The sequence below is a fragment of the Drosophila biarmipes genome, chromosome 3R (assembly GCF_025231255.1).
Source record: "Drosophila biarmipes strain raj3 chromosome 3R, RU_DBia_V1.1, whole genome shotgun sequence".
Lineage (NCBI taxonomy): Eukaryota > Metazoa > Arthropoda > Insecta > Diptera > Drosophilidae > Drosophila > Drosophila biarmipes.
Genome location: NC_066616.1, coordinates 30,677,938 through 30,703,518, shown reverse-complemented (window position 1 = coordinate 30,703,518; position 25,581 = coordinate 30,677,938). Strand labels below are relative to the sequence as shown.

The following is a 25,581-nucleotide window of genomic DNA, read 5'->3' as shown; positions in this document are numbered from 1 at the left end:
AATAAATTTACAAAATTTTTTTTACTAAAGCAAACATTTGAAACAAGTTTATAAACAAAAAAACATCATTTATTAGAGGAAACATTTTTTTTCCATTGCTTTGAACTTATTATGAGTCCAAATATTTTTGTAATAGATAATCATAATTTTTCAGTGTTTTTGAACGTTTTTCCCAAATAATTGCGCCACTTTTGTGGGGTGTGCAGCGACTGCCGGCTGAGCTGGCATTAAAACGTCGCTCGACCGACGGACCGCGTTCATTCTGCGTTGGGCGGTCGAGGCGTTCGCATCTCGGACAGCAAACTGAAAGGCTACTGCTGAATTTTCGCACTCAGCACGAGCGTTTACGTATCTTGCAGTCGTGTATCTGGTCGGTTCGCGTACTCGCATATCCGTGTTTGTTGTTTGCCAGCGCGTGTGTGCCGCTGTGTGTGTGCCCCTGTGAGTGTGTGAGTGAGTGTGACGGTGTGGTGGTGCGAGGGCCACACGCGCAACGAAAGCGAAAGTTTTGTTTGGCGCGCGTGTTGCCATTGGCGTCTGCGAATTTGCACACACACAACCCCCGTTCCCGGCTTTCCCCTTCCCGCCGCCCAGAATAGATTAAAAGCGTGTGAAAACAAATGGGAAAATATAACAAAAATATAGGAAAATTATAAGAAAAGTAAAGAGATAATGTTCATTACTGCCAATGAGGGTGCATTAAATTAGGCGAGCCTAGGCGGAGGAAACACGACGACACGGCAGCATTGCTCCCGCAAAAACCGGGTAAGTAGGTGGAAAAGGTTGCCCATAAATCTCCCGGCATTAGCATTAGCATTTGTGCGCCACACGTGCGGCGCGAAATGATAATAAATACGGCAAAAAAAGAGGAGGAAAATTGCACTTGACAGCCGACTTCCGATGCTGAAAGCTCTCCTGAACTAGAGATTCTCGGTTTTTTTATATGCCCCCCACCAGATTTCTTTCCTGCCTTGTGCCTCACCTTCTGAAGGACGAATTTAGGTCAGGATCCACGTCCTTTGGCCTTTCGTTTCGGCGACTCTTCGCTGCGCTTGCAACTGCATTGAGGCGGGCCACATGGCGTATGCGCAATATCGATTTCTTAAGCTCACTAAATGTGACTTTTAAAGCTCGAACTTAAAAATTGGAAAGCAAAAAAAGCAATGTTGTATTTTGTTGTATTGTAATGTATTTATTTTTTAATGTATTTATTAAAAACTGACTCCAAGAAAATGAGAAAACCTTATTATTCTCTTCTAGAAAATATATTTTAGGTTCATGTAAAGCTTTGACTTTTTCTATAATCAACTTAAACCGCCTTTTGTTATGTCTGGTGACACTTAAAAACGTGTCTTTTAAATACCCTGGGAAAAACTAAAGAGCATAAAGTTCGAAAAAGTTTCTGTCTTAAACATTTTAATAACCTCCCATGGGCTTCATGGATTTCCTTGCCAACATATATTTCCTGCCGCAACTTAGTTTAAGTCCCAAAAACAATCTCTAAACTATGCAAAACAAAACTTTAATGTGTTTTAGCCCTTTCCTTGTTTCTTCGGTGGTAAATTCCGTGAACTAAGATATAAAAGTACTGCCTTCCTTTACTTAAATGGTTTTTGGTTTCTCTGCAGCCATAAACCCGAAAGTCTAAGCGTGTGAAATATTCCAAAAAGGAAGATAAAGTCAACACAGACCTTTGTCTTGTCGACCAAACGTACAAAGAAAAGACAAGTTGGGGGTTTTTCTGGGCCAGCTTTTGCAGCTGCCATTTTACGGCGTGCTAAAAAGAAGCGATGGCTCAGCTAAAGTGAATCAAGCTGTGACTGCCACAATTGACAGCTGTTTGTTTATTTATTTATTTACTTACTGTGAAAACCAATGCATTTGTTTAACTAAGATTTTTGACGGGAAATGTATTCAGTGAAAAGGGGATCCTTTTTTGGGTGGAAAGCTACTTGTAGGTACTTGTAAAAATAATTGAAGGCTGCAGCACGCGCAAACAAATTTGTTTTAGCATTTGTTGTATAATATCTGTATATACATATATGTGTATATTAGCTCTGCTGTAACATTTTGGGATACTGTCAGTCACATATAATTTGGTATACTCGAAGAATTATGCATTACAGGTAACTTCATCAATGAAATTGAAAATACAAGTTTAAACCTTCTCGAAAATGAACTTCAAAAAGAAATCTTTAACTATACAAATTTACAATTTAGAAATTTATTTAATCTTCCAAAAAATATACAACGTTTTTTGACCATAAATTTACTTATTTTACTATTTACCGAAGGAAGGAAGAAATAGTTTCCAAGAATTGTTCTAAACTGAACAGTTCATTGCCCCTAGTGTCCCTATAAATTTCGGGTCTGCGGCCGACAGGAAATTGGGGAGACGTGGACATTAAGCAGGTACCGGGCGATTCCGTATCTGTATCTGTATCTACGATAGGCGTAGGTAACTCTGCGCGTGTTCGGCAGGCCGCTCCATTCATGACACCCCATGACGCCCATAATCGTAGATTTATCATTTTTGCCCGAACGCGCGCGTTCCGCACAACAACAACAAGCGGGGCGGTAAAAAATTGGGAAAAATATGAGCCCCATCCGATATGTATAAATGTAAACAAACAACAACACGGGCGGCGCTGAGCGGCGAAAAAGGCAAAAACAATACACAAAGCTGACATGCGGATCGTCGCTTTGGCCCCAAATGCGGAGAAAAGAGAGCGCGCGCAGCTCGGCGGCGCAACACGTGCGTCGTTAATTCAATAAAAAAATATACACAAAAAACAATAAATAATAGCAGCGGAAAGAAGAAGATCCAGAGCAGCACACACAGATACGCGAGCGTTTTCTCTAGGCCACTGGGCGTGTGGGGGGAGGGAGACAGAGCTATAGCATAAAAGTTCATTAACGGCATGTGAGCTTTCCTCGGCTGTGTGTGTGTGTGTGTGTGTGTGTGTTTGTGTGCCCATTGTTTTGTGTCGCTCTCCGCGGCTTGTGTTTTAGATTAACAGGAGAGCGGCTTTATCTCTCTCCCGCACACTAGAGCCAGTGCACTGGGAGAAAGTGCGGGTAGGAAAGTAATAAAAATATTAAAAAAATCTATTAAAAATATTTTATTGTTTTAAATTCTGTAGTTAAATATTAATCTGACATTAATAATGACGGGAATGAAAAGAAAAGGTAAAGGAAATCATAAAATGGCGTTCTAAAATATCTGAAATTATTAAGAATACCAATTGTTCTATGTTTTCGTTCTTTTCTATTTATTTGGACTTGAATATCCACATTTGGTTTTGCTTATTTATTTATTTTTTATTATGAATATATAGGTATTTGCTTGTGGAACTGCGATAATATATTTAATAATGATAAAAAAAAATTAGGAAACTAAGTTTGGGGAAACCTTACAAATTTTAAAGGACTTTACCTAAATCTAATCTAATTTTATTCACAGTGCATCACCCTTTCTAGGTCGCTTTATTCTGATAACAACATTGTTGTGATAATATCAGGCAAATGATATAGCTATTAAATATCATTAAATAATATGGAAATTACTATGCCTGGCAAATAGTGTTAGTCGCTTCGGAGTAATCCCACTTTTATCCGTGTGGAGCGCAGGTTTATCGCTTTCGGCTGGCTTTTCGCCCTTGTCTGGTCGCGGGGCTCGTGTCTGTGGAATTATCGCCAAGTGGGCTGCCGCAGTCGACTGCGCCTGAATGACAAAGTCTTCTCTGTTTCTGTGTGTTTTTTACTCTGTCGGTTTTAATTTATGCAGGCAGCTACAAAGTTAATTCTCTTTTTCTCTTTTGGCCATGTCAATTTGGCATCTGTCTGTGTTTTTTTGGTCGCACGTGTGCGGCAGTTTGTGGCTTTCTGTGTGTGGGGCATTATTTTAAAGTGTGGCATCTGAAAATACTAACGGCTTCTGTGGGGGCCCTCGAATGCCAAATGTGAAACACGAGACGCAGATATAACAATTAAAACTGACTAATTTCCTATGGTATAATTAATCCGGCTAATAACCTATCGAGGGGATGGCACTGTGGGATCCACTGAGATTTATTCAAATCCCATGGCATAAATTAAGCGCTTCCGGTAGGAACTTGATGTTTATTAATAGAATTAACAGTTTCGCGTGGGATTCTGCGGGCTGTAGATGTGTAGACAGTGTTACACCCAGGTTCGTGTGGCTAAGTCCCCTGAAGTTTGTTTATCAATTACGTATACGCAATGTTGACCAACTTATTTGGTTAGCAACGGAATTTCCCATGATTACCGCAGGGTGACATAACTCTAGTATTTCCACTGTTTAGTTATTAATATGACAGGCACTCAAACCCTAGCAAAAGTTCGACAAAACGGAATGATGGATGGGTTTCCACACGATTTTGGTTCTCTATATGGAAACAGAAAAAGTACCTTTCATTGATTTATGGTTGAAAAACTTCGGATAACATTCAGTAAAATAAAATATTAAAATTTAATTTTTAAGTGGCAGTGTTTATTTTATGGAACTGATGTATTTTTCCCCTATATTTTGTTACAACGTGTGGTAGCTATCAGCCCAAGTGGCCTCTTGAACTGCCTTGCAACAGCTGTTTGCACTCGGCCAACTGGCTGGCAATCCCTGGGTTCGTTACCGGGCCCTACAGCTAATTGCTGACCCAATAACGAGAGACACACGACGCCTTAATAAATATAAATGTGGCCGTAAACGAGTGCACGAGCCATTATTTGTGTGGGGAAATGCTCGTTTCAGGAAAAGTAAACCGACTCCCCTCCGTCCCCAATACACATATACAAATACCCAAATATATATGTATATTCATCCAATAAATGAGCCACACGTGCGGCCAAGACAAGCAATATGCGCTCGATGGCTGTTCGCATCTATTGTCTTTCCTTCTCCCGTTTCGCCACGTATTTTTTGCTCGTTTTATGACCACATTAGCGAATTATATTTCACTGCCATTCAAAGCGTAAAGACAGAGACTAGGCAAACATAAATTAAACAGAGGTGGGGCAAAGGTTCGGGGAGTTGGACAACACGCGCCGCTTCTGGTTTCCAGCCCCCGTTCTTCAGGCCATTTTCCTCACTTCATCTCTCCTTGGGGATGCCCCTTGGCCGGCTACTGTCAGTGAACTGTTTTGGCCAGTCTTTTGTTAAGCCAACTTGACTGGGGCTCAGGCCGGTCGGTTATCTTCAATGAGAGTTGATTTCTGTCTGACTCACTGAAGAAGAAAGCGCCAGTTCATCTTATAAGGCCACGAGCGCCTAGCTCTTCATTGTCTGCAGGTTGTTTTAATAGCAATCTCTTGCTCGTGCGATTCCAGTTTCCTGGAAAAAATCAACAGACCTCTCTTTTCCTAAGAAATAGTAATGTTTACGGCCTAATCAGCTGTCTATCTTTCTACTAGTATATCTTAAAAAAAACAAAGAGGGCCTTGACCTAGTCTTAAAACGTTTGGGTTAAATAATAAACATTATACCATAAATCTTTTTAAATTGTTATTATCAAAAAGGTCATGTTCTTTGCCAACCAGTGAGATAATATCTTTATTTTGATAAATTGCCAACAACAGATTTTGGGATATCTGATAGCCAAATATTTGAATTGCTGGTTGAAGATCCAGAATAATATATTATCACACTCATTCTGTGGATAGTAACCGATAATGATTTATGGCAATCCATATATATAGGTATATTTAATTGGTTATATTTTATTGCCAGAAATATAGAGCCAGTTATGATTACCTGCGAAAAGCGGTTTGATATTAATAAAGTTAATTGCGTTTGGCTAATACATCATTTTGAGGGCTTGCCTTGTTGAAAAGGCAGTGACTATGCAGGAAATATAATTGATTTGTATAGCTTTTGCTATGATTAGATATATTCACAAATAATCTTGGCTTTCAGGTACATTAAAAATTATATTAATTTAGATTTTGGCTTGGCCACATTACGTATACGTCCTGTTGCCTGGCAAAACGAGCGACACGTGCCCGCAAAAGTCATTAATTAATCTTAATTGTTGCGCTCAACATTTTTATGACGTGCCAATGAAACGAGCCAAACAGAATTATGGCTGACAAAATGTCAAACACTCAAACTGTCGGCTTTCAAGCCGATATTTATGTTCGGGTATCATTAAATTCATGCAAAATCGAGAAGAACAATGTGGCTTTGTGTCTATCCTCTGCCCACGATCCAATTAGCGGTCACAATCGACCATAAAAAAGGTAAACAATAAAATCGGAAATATTCCGACAGACAGCTGAAATCAGAAACACTATCCCGGCTTTTGCGTGGCGGTCTATTAATCAGTAACGCACGACCTGTATCAATCACATTCGAGTTTTATGTCTTCGGGAGATCTGGTTTCGCCTTGTGGGCTTGACAATCAAAATTTTATTAATGCTTTAGGCACTCCGACGTTTAGCTAATTAGATTGTTGATTAATTTAAGTTTGACTGAATAGCGGAACGGAAAACAAAGGATTTTATGTCTGCTATTCGACAGAGAGGTATAAAAACAAGATCAATTGATGGAGATCTTTTTAATGGGCCTCTGTTTTGTTTAATTTCCAGTTTAATTGATGGTGTGATATTATAAAATATGTCTAAGGTAACTACTTTATTTGTTATTGGAATATTTAAATAAATTAAATATATACATTAGATTGGGGAATAATCTTGTTTTAAGATTTATGGCTTGCAAATTCCGTTGAGATTCCATCACTACTCGGCATTGCAAAAATAAACGTCGTCTTCTGATGGATGCTTCTTGGAATAAATCCGCTGAGATTAGCCGAAGACTCGGGGATTATTATTCGATTGTCTCGGGTGGAAATGGAAGCCAGACGTTGCCTGTCCCAAAGTCAGGGCCCCTCAAAGTGCCTGTGTGGTTCCGGGTCGTTGTTTTATGTCTGCCATTTCGGCTTGTTATTGAATTCCTGTTATCGAGAAGTCATAATTTATCACACGTGTGCCTCATTTAATGTCTTCGACTTTTATTTGCTTTCTTCGCCTGCCATCGTCAATTTGTATCGCCATTTTCGTAGTCTTCAATCGGACAACCGAAATTTCATCATCTATTTGTTGAGAATGCTAATTTTTTGTTTTTCGTCTAGGCCTCGTTTACCAAGTGTGAAAAAGGCCCGTAAAAAAGCTGCCACTTTTTTCCGTGCTCCCATTTTCCCCCCCCCTGAAAGTTGGCAAGCCCGCTTTTGGCACGTTTTTGCCCGTATCTAAATACCATTATGACGCATTTTGATTGCCTTTTTGGCTGATTTTTAGTTTGCTTAGTTGCTGTTGTCACTGTTGCTGTCTGACTTTTAGGCGCATGTGCTGAGATAAGAGGGAAAATTAGCACTTTGATGACTTGCCCACGGGCTAGCATGAGCACTTGTGCACTGCCAGTAAAAGAAAATTGCAGAACAATAAAACACCCTGAAAATATATATCCATTTTGCTATGATTTAAGAGTTTTTTTTTTTTTAGAAATTTTACGATTAATAACTAGTTATTACAAATAGTTTTTTTTAGTAAATAGATAAATTATGTCTAAATTCCTTTTATAAGTTCACCGAATTTATTTCATCAAATATCATATAGTGATCATACCCCTCTCTCAAAATAGAGATAGAGAAGCTAATAAATACGAAAATCTCAAGCAAACATGGTTCGTGTAAACAATAAATGTAAGAATCAGTCATAAAGTAAACATGCTGCGGAAAGTTTTATTCGTGTATATAGATGTGAATTCTGTTTGCTGGCGGCGTCTTTAAAATGTGCGGCGCGTGTAAAGTTGTGAGATAAGGTCAAAATTTAATGGAATTCCCCATTGAGATTAGACCAGAACAGGACAGAGGGCCACGGGCGTGGCTGCAATTAGAAAGGAAAGGGAAATTTAATACTCTGTATTAGGCTAACAAAATATTAAGTATACGCCCCGCAGAACAGGCAATATTGTTAGCTGGAGTCGCAGGCGCTTCTAAGCTGAACTCAGGTAAATAAAAGCCAAATCATTTGGGTTATGAATATTTCAGTACTCTTTTGGCTAATGCAGCAGCTGGCAGATGATGGAAGTAAGCATTTAGAAAAACGAGACCCCAGTGCAATTTAAAACGCTTCATGAAAGTACACAAGGAAGACAGTCTCGTCATCGTAGCTCAGACATAAAAAATATAATATTACCAGTATTACCTTTGAGGATTTGTAACTAATGAAAATATAATAAGACCTAAGAAAAATATTTTAGAAAATTTATTGCACATTTTATAAAACCCAATCTTAACCAAATATCTTTCATGACCGAAAATAATTTTTAAAGGGTTCTGAGGTTTTTGATAAGAATTAGAGTGGAATATTTCCACTAACTTTTTTACTGATTTATATAATATTTTTTTCTGTGCATCCTCGTTGGCCCTGATGTCAGAGGGTGTGCTGCTTCTCATGTGAACAATGAGGGTATTGTGAGGCCCGCAGCGTTTAGCGTTACGCATGACAAATAAATTTCAAACCGGCAACGCCTCTGCAGACGGGCACTCGCGTTCCTGTACAAAAAATAAAAAGCGAGTTCCTTGAACTCCAATTTCTTGTCGGATACACGTTGACATTATTTGGCTGGCTCTTGTCTCTCTGATGTAGCCGCCGGTCACAACAGTCTGCCGCGACAATGCAATTTTCAACGAGCCAACAAAAAAAAGGAAAAGATACCCCAGAAAATCAAATTTCCCTTCCGTTCTGGTGGCGTGTGAAAAGTCATTGGCATAAGCAGGTTTCTTTTTTTTCTGTTTTGTTTTTACTGCTTGCCCTGACAGCTGACAACTGTGCGTGTGTTTTTATTTGGAATTTCGTGCGTTTTTTCCTTGTGGCGTGTCATGTTGAGCAATTATTGGCTAATTTGTAAGCACGCAGCGGGAAATCTCATCAAAGTTGCTTGATTGACTTGACCTCCGACTTGCAGGTGGCAGAGCTACAGGTGTCTGCGGTGAAACGTGTCTCAAATTGTGGCCCAATCTCCGTTTGAGCCTTAAATCTGCTCTGCGCTTTAAGCGCTGTACACTTCCTTGGCCTTTATCCCTGGCTTTTTCGCCCAGGAAGATGTCCTTTCCTTCCTTAGCCCCTCTCATGGCCATTTCTCGCTTAAGGCCCGCACGCGCCGCATTAAATTTGCCACTGGGGCAATTCGTTGAGGCTTAGTATTTGTAACGCACATTTCGGTCTTTTGTTACAGACATTTCCCGGTCTCCGCTTAGGGACAAACGGGCACGGTAGGTGCACTGAGACCGTGTACCTAGCATTTTCATAATAATTTTAGAAACGAATTATAAATATAAAATTCTTATTTTATAATATTCTAATTTTATTATAATTAATAAATATTAAAACTAAGAAAGAACAGAACTAAAATAACCTGTATTTAAATAAATCTAATTTCTAAAGAATTCGCTAAATCTTTCAATTTGAAATAAATTGTTGCCTACTCTTAGGCATAAAAAAAACTAAAATAAAGCACAAAATAAACTACTAAAACTAAGTATTTTAAAAAAAATCGAGAATCTGAAGAATTCGCGTTTTCTTATTTTTTAAATAAAGCATTGCATACTTTAAGGCTCAGGTGCAGGCTTTTTAAAAGCTTCCTCCGATTCCTCCTTTTTTTCCAGTGACCTGAGCAATCGCCTCGCCTCGGATCAGCCTTCTTCGGCTTTAACTATCGGATGACGGATAAGGCATAAATAATGAAAAGTAATTTCAGCGCATATTGGCGCATTGACATCGGCCTGGAACCGACAGACTGAGCGGCTTGGGGGCTGACGGTCTGGGAAAAGCGACTTAACCGCCCCACAAGTATTTTAAATACTGCGGACAGGGGCAAATGGAACGCGGGGCTGTGGTCTGAGCACAGGTTGGTTGGTAAAATGCCGTCAAGGGCCCCAAACATTTCATCATCGTCGCGAGCGCTTTTACCAAATGTAATTACACTCAAGAGATACACGTGCCGCCAACAGCCGGTCGTTTCTGGGGGGTTTTTCAATTTGAATTTGACTGCCGACAGGCGGGGCTCATCTCCTCTTCGCCTCATCTCCCCTCATTCCCCGCCGAAAAACACTTGAGCGATTTCGCCTGGCTTCCCATCAATATTGCGGCCACCCCCGCAGCAAAAACTCACCTTAAGTTTGTTTACCTTTGCCGGTGGACGTGGATGGTCGTTAGCCAGGATTTGGAGCCCACCTAATGAGCTTCGCTGGCGGATGCGTCATCTTAAATTCCGTTTCGATGCCAACTTGAAGATTGCAAACGAGACTTGGACCCGGGACTCTGAACCTTGGACCTTCGGAGGCCACGCGTTTATTGTTTGCTGAGCTTGATTTATGTAGTTTTAATGCCTGATTTGGGAGAAAACGATTATTGGGTGAATTGGATTTAGAGGGGATTGAATAAAGAATAGTCTGGGCTTAACAAAGGTTTAGGCGACTAAAGAAGTCTGAAAGTCTGAGTACTTAAATTCCCGAAAAGCATTAAAGTGATTTTTTGGAGGACTTTACCTCATTATGATGCTAGCAAACATCCGGTTCCAGTTCTTATCGCCATAGAAATAAAAACAAATTTACGACCCCGTCATATCCTGCCCTTAATGCCCCACAAAATGTATTCAATATTCTCCAAGAGAATCACTGCAATTGGCGCAATTAAATTGCTGAAAGTTAAACGAACTCGAAAGAATTCGTTCTGTGGGTAGTCGATTTTTATTTTTATGTCCCTCGCTGTCTGGCGCGTGCAGTGCGGCAGCTTAATTATCCTCTAAAACGTTTAATCAATTAATCAATGCGGCGGCTAATTAATTTGTGATTTTATTTACATTTGCTTTCAGTGTGAATAGACGCTGCCAGAAGAGAAAGACTCGCCAGAAGATGGCGCCCACCATATGTTCGGAGAAGAAGCAGCTGCGCGAAACGAGGCGACATCATGGCGTGGCCACAGCCGCCATATCATCCTCCTCAGCCTCAGCCGCAGCCACCACATCCTCGTCCTCAGCCTCATCCACGGGATCCACATCTGCAGCCGCCGCCACACAAGCCAGCTCGGTGCTCAACTATGGTGAGTAAGCATTGGGATTGCGCAGTCAAGTGCAGATAGGGAAATCGTTTAGGTAGATCTCTAGGATGTAGACAATTTAATTTAATTTTTGTGTTTAATATATACGACCAGTCCAGAAAACGTATACTATTTTTGAGATCACTTATAAAGGTGTGTAAAAGTATGCTACAATAGTTACAATTTTTGATTCCCAAGTCACTGCATACTTTTAGAGACCTTTGAGCTTTGAAAACACTTTTAAAATTGGCTAAAAGTATTCTATATATGTATATATATTTAAGAGCCACATTCCTGTAAAAAGTACGCCATTTGTGTCACTTCATACTTTTTAACATCTTAAAAACAGAATTTTTTAATCATTTATTGAGCCATCTAAAAGATTGATACAATGTGTATCAGTACAAATGTTCTTTAGTTCCAAACGGCGTTCACTTTTCACTGCATACTTGTAGGCAGCTTTATGGAAAGATTTTAAAATAATAGCGGTTTTTGGTACTCCACCTTGAAAAATTCAATTCCCATTTGGCTCAGTGTCACTAGAATGTGGTGGGCGCACGCGGCGTATACGTAACATTGCCTTACATATTCATTGCAATCTCCGCCTTGTCTCTCGATTTTTCTCGATACCCTTGTAGTCAGAATCCCCTGCTGATTTGCTGATGTCGCTGCCGTTGTTGCTAGTCCACTTCCCATTCTCCCGGTTGCCGAGTCGCCCAGTGGCTCACGTTACTCGGTCATGTTTAATTAATTTATGTAAACTCGGCCACCCACCTCTGGGCACCGTGCTCTTAGCTCTGTCCTCGTTTGCCACTTCCTCATTGCCATATAACACACATACCGTTTATATCGTATGTGGGGTTCGACTGGAGAACATTCGAATGCACGTGCCCCGGGGCGATGGGCTCGCATTGGGTTCTTCACGTGTTGGCCTCCGGTGTTTTATTGCTGCTAATGCTGCCGATGTTGCCCCATGGAAGGCACGCGAGTTCGGGGTTATGCCACAACAATTTGCGTCAGCAATTGGCTCCAGCTGCTCTTCCGCCTGCGTTGGCTGTTGGGTAAGACAGAGACTCGGCCCGCAAATCTGGCCGGCGCATTTATATAAGCGATCTAATGCCGCATGACTGCCACCGAAATGGATATGGGTTGGGTGGGGGTGGGTTCTCAGCAGCCCTCGCAGTGAGGAAGTCAATTTATCAGGTATCTGGAAATAGAATATTCCTTATTGGGCTGGTTATGTAAGTATTCCGCATTTAAAAAGAATACCTGGTAGGCTAAGATATTATATTCAAGAAGCAAAGTATACACAAAAAATAAATAAAATTAAGTCACATGTTTCTTTATTTTACAAAGAAAGATTAAAGACTGCATGTCTGGAATAAAATGTAATAAATTAAGAGTAATACATTTTATTACTTACGTGACGATATAAATATTCAGATGCAATCGTATTTCCTGTTGGATTTTTTCCTCAGCCACTTTTACTTACTTTTTTTAATTTTAATAACATAACCCCATAACAGCCCAGCGAAATGATGCTCAATGATTACTCATTAGTCAAGTGAAATTGCACGAACATTTACCTAGATACTTTTCCAAGAAATATTTCACAAGCACACGAAACCAGGGGCGTCGTCCGAAGGGGGCTTCCACATAAGTGTGTGTCATAACCTCCAGCGTTGTTTTCGCTGCTGTGCCACTTTTGCCGGGCTTTATTTACATGTTTTGCACATTTGCTCCGCTTGCTTTTAGCCAAGTTTGCTGTTTTTTCCCCTCTCTTCACTTTTGCTGCTGACTTTATTGGTGCCATTTTCAATGTGAATTCATTGAAAGCGGCGCTGTTGTTGCTGTCGCTGTAGCCTTTTTATTTGTGCTCGTTGCTGCCTGCTAATTTGCAGCAACACATAAAAATAAACCGAAAGAAATACACCGACACACGTCTAAAATAAAAATGGGTGTGACGAGGCCACGTGCAAAGGCCTCTCGACTTGATTTCCCCCCTCAGCCGCCCCTTTTGACTGTTTCCCCGGGGAGGCGGCCTTTGCAATGGGCGTGGCCCAGGGGGAGTGGGTGCAGGAATGTTGGCCAACGCCCTCGCCCTCTGCCTTCGGTTTTAGGGTATTTAAAATGTTATTTTCAAGCATCACCGGTGACTAATCAGCGAGAACGAAACGAGGCACGTGCAATCGCACAGCGATGACGAGGCCACAAACGAAAAGGCGGAAAACAGCTCAATACGAAAGAACACTCAAAAAAGAGAAATTTCTTGATAACAAAAAAATGTAGCTCATACAATAAGCCTAATGTTAGAAGCCTTCTAAGAATTATTCCACATTTTTTGTTCTCTTACATTGTAACTTACAATTACAAATATCAGTAGGGCCCTAGTTATTTTAAGAATATTGCCCCATGTTCATAGGTTATTTTAAGAAATCGTTTACTAGTTTTGTTTCGATAACTCACAAATGCAACTGCGAAATGCAATTCCCAGCCCAAACAACAATCAACGAGTTGGATAAGCGCAGGCTTTGTTTTGGCAGGGAAAAGAAATCTAGAAAGCATATATGCCATATAACATGTGGGTTGCATAATCATTGGAACCAGGAAGGGGAACTTTCTTGTATAAGGTAAATACACATATCAAGAGCACGTTTAGGGGAAGGTCTTCTAAGCTCAACAGGGCGTATGAGTAATTTTTTATTTGAATTCAAATAAGAAAGTTATATAAAATGCTTAGAGACTTTCTTCTTTCCGAAAAACTAAATCTTTATTTCACTGCTTATAAAATCACATTTATTTTGAATTTTTGAATAATACCTTAGTTGGTTTTGTTTTTTTTTAAGTATTTCACATGAAAATTTATTCACCAAGCGAATACAAAGTTTTTGTTCAACAATGGAAGTGGAATTAGCAAATGTAAAAAGTTTGGAGGGCTTGCAAGACTGCGCCAAGCTGCCTTTGGACGAGATTGATCCAATTTCCCGGACATCAAGATGCGATAGAACCCTGCAAGAGATCTTCCACGTCGATGAGGAGGTCAGCTTTTCATATGTTGAAGAGGAGGAGGAAATGCATCTATCCGAGCTTACTGAAGATCTAACAGACGATGAAGATCGGGTTGAAAAGGTGGTTACCGGTATAGATTGTTTGATTCGAAAAATTGAGCTAATGCAGATGGCGATTAGGAATCGTCAGGCGAAGGCAAGCAGCGACAAGGTCAGTGAAGAAACGATAGAACCTCCCCAGGAACCCTTAAGCAAGGCTCAAATAAAGTGTAATGAAAATAAGACTGAAATAAAGCAAAGTTCTGTGGCCCAAGCACCCAAGATACAATCGCTGACCGAACAGGAAATGCTGGAAGCCAGAAGCCTTCGTCAAGCCCATAATGTCCTCCAAAAACAAATTGACGAAATGGTCTGCAGATACCGAAAGCTTCGGGAAATCATCGATCTGCTACGTGGAAGTTTTGACTGTCTGGAAAGAAATCTAAGACATCAGAATTCTATGGCCGAAAATCAGCTTGCCTGGGCCCACGAAGTGGCCAAGGAGATGAATGTCTGCAAGGAGCGGTATACCCACCTAATACACGCCAAAATGTCCAAAAAGGAGGCCATTAAAACTGAGAAGGTTCATGCATACCGATTTGCCAGATTGAATACAGCCTATCTCAAGAAATGTCGCCTAAAATGCGAAATACTGGAGTTCTGTGGAGAGGTGAACGACCTTGTGGTCCTGATGAGTGAACTGCACCAGGAACTAGAACGAAATATGAGTATTTTCGAGGCACAACGCATAAGTAAGCTGGAGCGTCCGATTTCTTTTTTTATGTCTATTGACGAGGCTTCTAAACTGAATAATGAGTTCATGGAATCTGGAATGAAGCTGAAAAGCGGCGAAAATACCAAGAAATAAAATTTCATTCTGTCGAAGAATTCGTATTGTAATTTACGTAATCGAAAATATACATTTCTAAACCAAAGTAAATCAGAGAAATGACTTAGTCCTCTAAATAGCATGTGAAAAGCTAATTATTCGCGCAAAATTAATTATGTAAAGCTTCTTTTCCTTCCCAGGAAATCTTTGTAGTACGTCACTGATTTGCCACCGTTTTCCATTTCCACTTCCTCGGGGGCGTCATCAATTGGCGTCGTCTTCGTGGAGACACTCACGTTGCCCTGCACTGGGTTCGGGTGTCGCGTAAGCTCTATATGCCCACCGGAGAGTGATTCCGTTCCGTTCCATTACGAGCGATTCCAGGGTGTGCAGTGCCATGTGCTTCCACTTGCTTCCAGGCGACGCGTCACGACCCTGACCATAGACACACTCGATTCCAAAGTGTTTCCGTGCGGGAAATGTGAGCTTATATGGGGGTGCACTGGGAAAAATAACTGGAATGTTAGAAAGGGCACTAATATTTCTAAAGAAATATTTAAAAAAAAATAGGGAATCCATTTGCAATAAATGACTCTCACAGTTTATAATCTTACATGCATGCTATTTTCAGTGCTAAAATTTCCAGAAAACTGTTCTTTAATAGACCTAATTTCCTTTCCCACTATTTGTTTACCGAATGCATAGTCCATTTGTTTTCGTACATATATATTCTCATTGTGCCTTGCTTTCCGTGACTCCCAACAGCTGATGATTGCAAATGAGCGTGGCGAAAGCGTTGCGACTGCGAATTGATGCGAAACGCTTAACCCTGGTGCTGGTCACGTTTTTTGCCCACACGCGATGACCGTATTGGCACACCAGGAACCCACACGGAGGCACTCGGCCCACACTCACCAAGACCATGTGCCACATAGCTTATAAAGACTGAGACATCGGTTGACAACCGACTGATAAGCTCAGCACTTGACCACACAACCGCACTGTGGGCTCTGAATAGTGCTTGCTTTTTCTTTTTTCATTTACATCAGGAAATGTATATTCTTAGCCCTCATTTCTTATGCCCTTAATCGGCTCTCAATCACTTGAAATCGCTTACTTGCAATTATTCTGCTACAAAGTAGCACAAGGTGGGGCTCGATTTATTTTAGTTGAATGCAGGTTATTAATTACACTTTGCACAATTGAATTAATTATTATTTCAAGGGAATGATCTTGTATTCTTGATGAAAGATAATTTGTTTGTCATAATTATTAAATAACTATAAACTATATAAATAACTAATAAAGTCGTTGTAGATTAATCGTTAGACATTTCAAATCGCATTTAAATATATAATTCTATGATTTTAGTTTCATTTAATTTTAAGATTTTGAACTTTGATTTTGTATTTCATTTAAATATGAAAATCGCAGATATTTATATTTATTTTTCCCTTTTTTTTTTGTATATATAGATTCTAGAAATTTGATTAGGGGAGTTTTCAAGGAAGTATATCAAATTTAAACTACTTTTACAGGACTTTGAGCCACTGTGCCCTCTTCAGCTTTCCTTTGTTCTCGACTAACTTGGTTCTTTGTTGTCCCTCTTTTGTTGCAGTGGCCAAGGGTTCGATGACCTCCTCGGGTCGCCGCCGCCCGGTGAGGCTGCAGCGCCGGATGCCGCACATTCTGGCCCGCGTGGCCTCCTTCTCCACGGACACGAGCAGCGGCGTGGAGACGGAGGTGGAGCAGGAGATGGACTCCGACCAGCGGATGCAGGGCGCCGAGGACAGCTACTTGGATGCCAGAATCCAGCAACAGCCACATTCCAGCAGCGACAACAACATCAAGACAGTATTACAGCCGACGATGGCCGGTGGCTACAGCAGCAAGCACAACCGATCGGCGGGGCAGGCCAAGAACTGTGATCAGGAGATGGTGCCACTGCAGGTGGTGGTGGACGACGACGACGACGGCGACAGTGGGTACGAGTACAGCCAGGACCCGATAAAGGAGCAGCACCTGTACCACCAGAACAGCGAGGGCCTTCTATCCATTGCCATCAAGACCATCAAGCTGGTGCAGCGCAACAAGCTGCTGCAGAAGCGACTGGCCCAGCTGCAGCTGGAGACCTCGGAGTTCATTGCCTCGGTGCTGGCCAACCCGGAAAACCGCCAATTCCGGGAGAAAATCTCGCCCAAGGCCGAGGCCAAGGTCAGCAACATGCTGCTGCGCCACTAGGGGGGCGCTTTTCTTTTTGATCTGGAAAAATCAAAACCGTTTAGCCCCGTTTCTGGACGTGATAGAGAGGGTATAATTTACAAAATTAATTTACTTTCATCTGTAATTGTATTTAATTTATTAACTTATCAAAACAATCTGGGCAACATGTTGCTGCAACATTGCTAAGGCACATTCAAAAAACCTTGCCTACTTCTGTGCTGCGTATGTAAAATGGAAAACTACATGTCAAATGTATGTAGAATCTGAATATCCCTTTTCAAATAAAATTTCAAAAATCATTTACCAAGAAAAAAACTTGTCCACACGTCCAGGAAACCCATTTTTTACGGGCTTAGTTTTGAAGAATTCGTACTGATTAAATTTACAACAAAAATGCATCAAAGCATAACAATATAAATTTATACAACATAGAAGAGCGCTATGCTAACATTTACAAAAACAAAAATATTTATATGAATCCAAAAAGTCCAAAAGTGTATCCGTAGTCGTTAAGTACATTCTATGTTTTACAGTTTCTACACTCAAGAATTAATTTATAATAAATCTACCTAATACATATATCTAGAAACAAAAACCAGGCATAATCAATGGAACCCTACGACGCTTTTCGCTTTATACAACAAATAGGTATAGTGAAAATTAATTGACATGCAAAGCAATTGGTTTAAACAAAAAATACGTAAATCATTTTCGGTATTACTAAATTAGCCGATATACTTCAATGAGTATGCCTAAGTATATGCAAACTATCAAGCAACGCAAATCAAAGCAAAACCCAAATACAAGCTAACTAAGAGCAAAAATCGTTCCAATTCTAAAACTTTTAATCAAATCAAATTAACTGGCATTCTCCACATACTTACAAGGATATCAGTCATCAAGCTCGCCACAAAGAAGATTTCATCAATAAAATTAGTGACAAATTAAACATACTTCGAGCTTCTTTCTCTGGGGTTTCTTGACTGGTATGCAACCAGCGGCAAAGCAAACAAGTCATGGCTAAGTGAGTACTTGGCCGTGTCAATAAAACCCAATCAAAGCGTTCAAAGACCGTCTCGGTCTGAGCAGATTTGACAGGGAGTCTGTCATCGGCTCGGTCACGATATGGGATGTTCTGAAAAACGCTGGAGGTAGGTAGAATTATAAATATTTTAGAAAATATTGGAAAATGACTTATATGGTCCTAGGAACTGTAAGCTAAATTTCTATATTCAGTTATTCAGAAATTTTAATATTAAAACCAATGTATATTATACTTTAAAAGTTCAAATTTTATAACAAGTGGTTTTATGTAGGAACTAAAAAAGATCTAATATTATTTTACAGAATTTTCCCATGTAGATATATCTACGTGCTTCTGTCAGGACACATTTCTCATTCAAGATACTTCACATTTTCGGAACACCCCACAGATTGTCGGCGGCTGTAATGCATATCCACACAATGCCCAGAAAATTATTCAGCAATTGTTTCAAGTTCATTCAATTAAGTCGGTCCTCCTTAGCCTGGCTTAGACCTTTTGAGTGTCATTTGGCGATGGATTTTGAGTTCGATGATAATGATGGTGGTACACCCTTGTCTGCACGTCGGCCAGGTCCCCTCTTGGCTTTTATTTTTCAATTTTGGCCACACACTTGACACTCGAAGTACTCGGCTCGGTTTCAGCCCATCATAACTTTACCCAAGCGACGCTGTGACGTTGGTCAATCACCGGGCTGCCTTTATGGCATTGTGGGGCTCCATTACCGAGGGGGGCTGTTATTATTGTTAGTTTACAGGCATTATATTGTTTTATTGGGTTTTTTACGCACTCCGGTCACGTCTTCATCTGCCCGAGACACGTGATTTATGGGCTCTGCAACTGGGCGACCCGACCCACTTGACATTGAAGAGTTTTTATTGCCCGCCCGGCAAACGGTGCAGAAACCGTTGATTTGTGTTTACTTTGATGCCGTGATTTGGATTCGTGGTCGGTAATTTGTATTATTTGATATATATTCGTCTGGGCAGCCACCGTTTGTTTCCCTTGGCTGCCGAGCGTTAAGTCGCCAGCGTTTGTGTAGCAAATCAGATCGCCGAGCTGGTTGCCTTGGCAAGGCCGTCTATCGAGTGCCTCGGGGAGTGTTTGCCCAAGCGATTAAAATTTTTAATATTATTAGTGAGTCACATGAAGGGGCTGGCCTATAAATAACATCGGGCAAACTGGGTAAAATGCACTTGTATTACTTGTTAGCTTGAGCCAATTTTAACACTAGGCCCCTGGCATTGGCAACTGTTTGAGTTTGCTAATTTGCCACTCGAGTATGTAGAATGTACTCACATTCGTGAGCAAACATTTCATACTGTGCTAATTATGAGAAGGTTTTTTAGAATTTTTTAAAAATCTGATAATATTTTGGGTCAGTTGACAAAATAAATATAAATGAACTTGAGCATTATTGGTACCTCTTTTAAGGGTTATTATCATTTTATCCCTTCCCTCACAGCACAAGTTTTGCAGTCTCATTTTTGGCTCTAAGGCAGCTATAACTTTTTGGAAAAGCCATACAAGCGATTATCCATTTCTTGCCCTTGTTCGGCAGTTAAAATTTAATTAGCAGAGCTCATTGTTCCAGCCTTTGATCTTTAATCAATTATCAGGTCTCGAACAGAGTGGCTGAGCACTTTGTGGAGTATGTGCTTTTTAGTACTCCAGAGACTGGCTATTTTTCAGTTGCCTAGTCATGCCGAATGAGTGTGCATAAAATCCAAGCAAATATCCAATAAAGCAATGCAAAATGCATTCAAGCCGATTTGTTGAGATTGTGGCTATAAAAAGCAACACAACATGTTTGTTGTACTCAAGGTCACTTCTTCCATCTGGCGATTCAACGAAATCGCCAAAAATTGGAGAAAAAATGTGTGTGTTGTGAAAGTATCTGCGAAATCGGGCGAGCTAGAGCCGAAAAATTTGTTCAGTTGCCCATTAAAGAAACCATTTGGCTGTTGTTCGTATGCAAATGAGTCTGGGTCGAGCGTTTGTAATCCGCTGAATGCCATCCTAATGATCAGCGCAGCGGGCTCATGCTCATCGTGTAACCCAGCGGCTAAGGTCATTTGCGAAGCCGGAAAAGCGTCGCCCAAAGATGTGACATTGACATTGACTTCGCCAGCAGTCCAATGACTCGGTTTCAACTATTGTACTACCAATAATAATTCGAAAATCGAAAACCGTAAACAGTGAACTGCGGAAGCACTTTAATTCACCCACTTGATCTCGCACCTCGGCGCTAATCAGTCGGCGACAAATCGCTGATCACCGACTTGTCCAGCATGATTAGGCTTACGATCTGCGATTTTGCCCTGTGCTCATTAACATGCAGCAAATTCCCCAAAAATAGCTCGTAAAATGGGCAAACAATATTGGCAAGTTCACCCGATGAACTTGAAAAAAGATGGTCCAGCGTGGAGCTTCGCACAAATGTATCTCGCATCTTGTCTGTTGTATCTATCTTTCTTTCGTGATCGCTCGAACGTAGCCCGGCAGCTACCTGTGTTGTTAACTCGGTTTTTTTGTACAATATTCGTAGGTTTTTTTGTGATCTCGCATAGGCTTCAACGTTGCAGGCCGGGCTGAAAAGTTTCATTTGAGCGCCGGACATCAGCGGGCGCGCATGCGCATTCGTATTCGTATTCGTATCCGTGAGATAAATCGGTGATTCGATATTCGATCTGGAGTATCTTTCCATATTCGTGACCCATTTTATACGGAGCATTTCGTAAGTGCATTCTATAGCCAATAATTTTGCATCGATTTTTGCATTGGCAAACGTGTTTAGAATTTCACAAGAGAATTTGTGACAATTAGTGCTCCAGCGTGCGTGTGAATGTGCTCGAATCTGGTCTGCTGACGTAAACTCTGAAAGCATTTAGCAGGTAGTTGCTCTTACAGAGAACTAGTTACGCGGCAAAGAATGCAGTTCTGCGGTTTTTTGGCTAATGAAATGTATCTGTGCTGCGGCTTTAAGTGGAATTTATTGTGCATTCTCGGAAATTAGAAAGAACCTATGAAATATTTATCATATCTTATAGAGTTTACCTTACTTACAAAAGTTATATTATCAAAGAGCTTTAAAAATACAAAGTAATTTATTCTTTTGTAACCTACATTTGTAAACTTAATTTTGTTTTCTAATAGCTTGCACACATTTTTAATAACTGCTCCATATAGCAGAAGTAATTTGAAGTCCTAAAGTCATTAGTAAGGGTTTTAATTGGATTGTTAATAACAATTAGTTAGCTCCAACGTTTTATGTGCAATCTATGGCACTATTATCACCTTTATTAGCCCGATGATATTTCTTGACCAACCCAACCGCAATGTGTTAATCCCTGTTAATGGGCCACTCTATTACCCACGAGACCAATTAAGTTTCAAATCAGATTAAACAAATCCCACGTTATAGTTATCGAGATCTTCGGGCGGCACGTCTCAGCCCATTAAGCTCGGTTTAATGACCCGCACTGATATCCACGGAGTCGATAGCCAGAACCCTAATGAATACAACGCCCTTCGGCAGGCGGGGCCCGAAAGAGAAACCGGCTCTACGTAGTTCTGTAATCTTCATAGCCGATCGAGTGGATCCACTCCCAAGGCCAAGGTTGCAGATATAGAACTTGGCTGGGCCAAGACAAAGGCTGGCTACTTCTTTCTTATAGAGTGTGCGAAGCGATCGTTGAACCAGTTCTCCTCTTGGCTACTGTTTCGATCGCTTCAACTACTCGCCGGCTTTATTGAGGTTAATTGAAATGATTTATTAACATTTGTGCAATTTTCGATTGGCGCTCCGAAAAAAAACCCCAAGTTGAGGTAATTTGCATAAAAATACATTTGGCGCCCACAACTTTAAGTAATTTAATTTCAACGTTTATTTTTCTGAGGGTTTCTTATTTTTTCTTATTTTATGGACATCCGTGTGCGGTTTATGGGTCAACGCTTAAATATTTGCTGCGTCTGCGCGATCGATTTATTTTGATTTTATTTGCAATGTTTGCTTTGATTTGGTTTCTTCTTCATCTTGGTTTTGTTTTGACCACCGAACCGGTTCGCTGGCATTAACTTAATTTCGCTCCTTTTGCAAAGTCATTATTTTTATTGGCACTTTTGCTTTTCTCGTTTCTTGTAACCCCAAAACCTGTTGAACTTGAGCTCAAAACGCGTTTGGGATGAAGTGATGTCGATAGCGCTCAGAACCTAAGAAAATAAATGAGGGAAAAGTTAAATCTTCCTCAAGGTCGATGCAATTTACATGCAGCTGCTAATTTAGAGTTCTTAATTCCCTCAGATTTTTTTAAAGACTTTCTTTTTTTTGTTAAAGAGTATAAGTTCTAAGCTCGCTGCCTGTCATAAATAATGCTCGTGAATATGTAGAAACATAAATAATGCAGATAGGTTTTAAAAAAACAATCCTTTGACATTTTAACAGCGTGCCAAAAATAGCTAATGTGTTTAACAAGGCTGTGTTATATTATAGCTACAATAGCAATTAGCATTAAAAAATTATAATGAACCAACTAAATTGTGATATATTTATTATGATGTTAAATTTACAGTCATTCTGTTAACATTTATCCACATAGTCATTAAATATCTTTAATATACCATTATCTTTTATTCTACACAGACTAAGCCAAGATGAGATTCGGTGGAGTGCTGCTTCTCTGCCTTTGCTCCTTTCAAGCTGCCTGGTCGCAACTTCTGGTGGACTGGGCCCGCGACTTCGAGACTTCCCTGCTGAACAACCGAATTCCGGATACCAACCGATTCCTGCCGGAATATGACTTCATCATTGTGGGCGCCGGAAGTGCTGGTTGCGTCCTGGCCAACCGGCTGAGTGAGATATCCTCGGCGAGTGTTTTGCTCCTGGAGGCCGGCGATCAGGAGACCTTCATCAGCGACGTCCCTCTGACGGCGGCCCTCACCCAAATGACTCGCTACAATTGGGGCTACAAGGCCGAGCCCACGGCGAACGCCTGCCAGGGGTTAAAGGGCGGCGTTTGCAACTGGCCCAAGGGGCGTGGCGTGGGGGGCACCAGTCTGATCAACTTCATGCTCTACACTCGAGGACATCGCAGGGACTACGATGACTGGGCGGCGGCCAATAACTCGGGATGGTCCTACGATGAGGTGCTACCGTATTTTCGCAAGTCCGAGAGGATTGGCATACCAGAACTGTACAAGTCCCCGTATCATGGTCGCAATGGAAACCTGGATGTGCAGTACACGGACTACAGATCTCAGCTGCTGAAGGCCTTTCTAAAATCCGGCAGAGAAATGGGCTATGATATTACAGACCCGAATGGGGAGCACCTGATGGGATTCTCGAGATCCCAAGCCACCATTCGTAATGGCAGAAGATGCAGTACCAGTAAAGCCTTCATACAGCCCGTGGTCCAGCGGAAGAACCTGCACATCTCCATGAAGAGCTGGGTCACCAAGTTGGTCATAGATCCCATCACCAAAACAGCCACTGGGGTGGAGTTTGTGAAGCAGCGACAGCGTTTTGTGGTTAAAGCCAGGAAGGAGGTGATCCTGTCCGCCGGCACCATCGCCAGTCCGCAGATCCTCATGTTATCGGGAGTGGGTCCAAGGGAACATCTCGATGAGCACAATATCCCGGTGGTGCAGGATCTGCCAGTGGGTTACAACCTCCAAGATCACATAACGCTGAATGGTCTGGTGTTTGTGGTCAATGACTCCACGGTGAATGATGCCCGCTTGCTGAATCCCTCGGATATCTTTCGGTACATCTTTGCGGGTCAGGGACCCTATACCATCCCAGGTGGAGCCGAGGCCTTTGCCTTTGTACGAACTCCCAGCTCCAGCTTCGGTGAGAATTTATAAGGAATATATAATTTTTTGGGAGCTACATTTATTTGTCTTTCTTTTTACTACAGCTAAGGACTATCCTGACATGGAGTTGGTTTTGGGCGCTGGATCCCTGAGTGGCGATCGATTTGGCACCATGCGAAATTTGCTGGGCATCACGGATGAGTTCTACGACTACATGTTTGGGGATCTGCAGAACAAGGAAACCTTTGGCCTGGTTCCAGTGCTCCTACGACCCAAAAGCCGGGGTAGAATATCTCTACGTAGCCGAAATCCTTTCCACTGGCCGCGAATGGAACCCAATTTCATGCAGCATCCCGATGATGTGAGGGCGATGATCGAGGGCATTGAAATGGTAAATTATTTAGATTTATATTAGATGTAGGAAATTTAATTATATAACAATCTTGCTAGGATTAAACATTTTTAAACATTTATTTTCTACACTTTTTTCAGATCCTCAAGCTGGCCCGATCCAAGCCCATGGTGAAGATGGGCACCCGTTTCCACGACCGTCCCTTTCCGGGCTGCGAGCATCTGAAATTCGCCAGCGAGCAGTACTGGAAGTGCTGTCTGCGAAGATATGGTTCCAGTTTGCAGCACCAATCGGGAACCTGCAAGATGGGTCCCTCCACGGACAACACTTCGGTGGTGGATGCCCAACTGAGGGTCCATGGCATCCGGGGACTACGAGTGGTCGATGCCTCGGTGCTACCCAATGTGCCAGCTGGCCACACAAATGCCATTGTGATCATGGTGGCCGAAAAGGCCTCGGATGTCATCAAAGATGCCTGGCGCATGCGAACCACTCCTTTGGATTCATGAATATCATTAAGCTCCTTATTTATTCTTCAGCTAGCACCAGTCATTAGGTTAGGTTCTCATGTGATAGTTAAGGTAGCTGTAAGGTATTTTCGTGGCTTTAAAAAGGGGTATCTTTGAGTAATTTTAAAGAAGTGAGTATTTATTTGGTTGAAACGAATATTTATTCAATGCACTGAGTTACATTTTTCAAACAGAAAGGTTTTGTACAGTTTTTCATGCTTTAAAATAAATTTTATTTAAAGAACTTTAACAGAATTTTTTATTTTAAATTTGTAAAGACACTATTGTGTATTGTATTGTAATGTATTATTAGTTTTGAAATAACGCGCCAAGTTGAAAAGCTTTTGAAAGCCTTGTCCTAATATATTTGTGTACCAACCTGCTTTTGTTGCTTGCAAAATAAAGCTTTTTACGACAGAGTGAATAAATTGTGGACAAATCATTTAATGTTTATCTTAGCCATATAGTTGTATAGTTAAGTGCTGACATTTTAAAACACCTTTAAATAATTAAATTGAAAAATAATTCTAGTTTCTCTACATAAGTTTACATTCATGTCATGCTTACAGTAAAATTACAATGGCGCCACTTCCGAAACAGTAAAAGATGGCGTGTTACGTTACTCAGCCTTACGTTTCGTAACGGCTTTCGTA

General features: G+C 41.0%; 3 protein-coding genes and 1 long non-coding RNA gene across 6 annotated transcripts; 3 read left to right on the top strand and 1 right to left on the bottom strand.

Annotated features, from left to right (window-relative positions):
• Positions 1-261: 261 nt before the first annotated feature.
• LOC108025437 (uncharacterized) lies at positions 262-18,167 on the top strand. 2 transcript variants are annotated; one of them, XM_044095046.2, is made up of 4 exons: positions 262-765; positions 9,684-9,925; positions 10,892-11,118; positions 16,610-18,167. In XM_044095046.2, exons 3-4 carry the CDS (start codon positions 10,932-10,934, stop codon positions 17,230-17,232), a joined length of 810 nt encoding a protein of 269 aa, XP_043950981.1. In that variant the 5' UTR covers positions 262-765; positions 9,684-9,925; positions 10,892-10,931; the 3' UTR covers positions 17,233-18,167. The 2 variants fall into 2 exon arrangements, with proteins under 2 accessions (XP_043950981.1, XP_016951417.1); XM_017095928.3 differs by lacking the exon at positions 9,684-9,925.
• On the top strand, positions 13,897-15,195 carry LOC108025436 (uncharacterized). The gene has a single exon (XM_017095927.3). It carries the CDS (start codon positions 14,014-14,016, stop codon positions 15,028-15,030), a length of 1,017 nt encoding a protein of 338 aa, XP_016951416.1. The 5' UTR covers positions 13,897-14,013; the 3' UTR covers positions 15,031-15,195.
• LOC127011539 (uncharacterized) lies at positions 17,177-19,309 on the bottom strand. Its single transcript, XR_007764562.1, has 3 exons — positions 18,917-19,309; positions 18,099-18,359; positions 17,177-17,253 (listed from the first exon to the last, which is right to left on the bottom strand). It is a non-coding gene; the product is annotated as an uncharacterized LOC127011539 (long non-coding RNA).
• Positions 19,310-20,869: 1,560 nt separating this feature from the next.
• LOC108025555 (glucose dehydrogenase [FAD, quinone]) lies at positions 20,870-25,328 on the top strand. Of its 2 annotated transcripts, none has more exons than XM_017096089.3 (4): positions 20,870-20,993; positions 22,899-24,104; positions 24,172-24,458; positions 24,560-25,328. In XM_017096089.3, the coding sequence occupies exons 2-4, from the start codon at positions 22,910-22,912 to the stop codon at positions 24,926-24,928; spliced, it is 1,851 nt and encodes a 616-aa protein (XP_016951578.1). In that variant the 5' UTR covers positions 20,870-20,993; positions 22,899-22,909; the 3' UTR covers positions 24,929-25,328. The 2 variants fall into 2 exon arrangements, with proteins under 2 accessions (XP_016951578.1, XP_016951580.1); XM_017096091.3 differs by lacking the exon at positions 20,870-20,993 and adding an exon at positions 21,016-21,150.
• Positions 25,329-25,581: the final 253 nt, after the last annotated feature.

Bases quoted from the DNA above. Each gene is read 5' to 3' on its own strand.
- LOC108025437 (XM_017095928.3), top strand. From the start codon at position 10,932: ATGGCGCCCACCATATGTTCGGAGAAGAAGCAGCTGCGCGAAACGAGG. The intron at 11,119-16,609 runs GTGAGTAAGCAT...CTTTTGTTGCAG, and splicing joins CAGCTCGGTGCTCAACTATG to TGGCCAAGGGTTCGATGACC.
- LOC108025436 (XM_017095927.3), top strand. From the start codon at position 14,014: ATGGAAGTGGAATTAGCAAATGTAAAAAGTTTGGAGGGCTTGCAAGAC.
- LOC108025555 (XM_017096089.3), top strand. From the start codon at position 22,910: ATGAGATTCGGTGGAGTGCTGCTTCTCTGCCTTTGCTCCTTTCAAGCT. The intron at 24,105-24,171 runs GTGAGAATTTAT...TTTTTACTACAG, and splicing joins AACTCCCAGCTCCAGCTTCG to CTAAGGACTATCCTGACATG. The intron at 24,459-24,559 runs GTAAATTATTTA...CACTTTTTTCAG, and splicing joins TGATCGAGGGCATTGAAATG to ATCCTCAAGCTGGCCCGATC.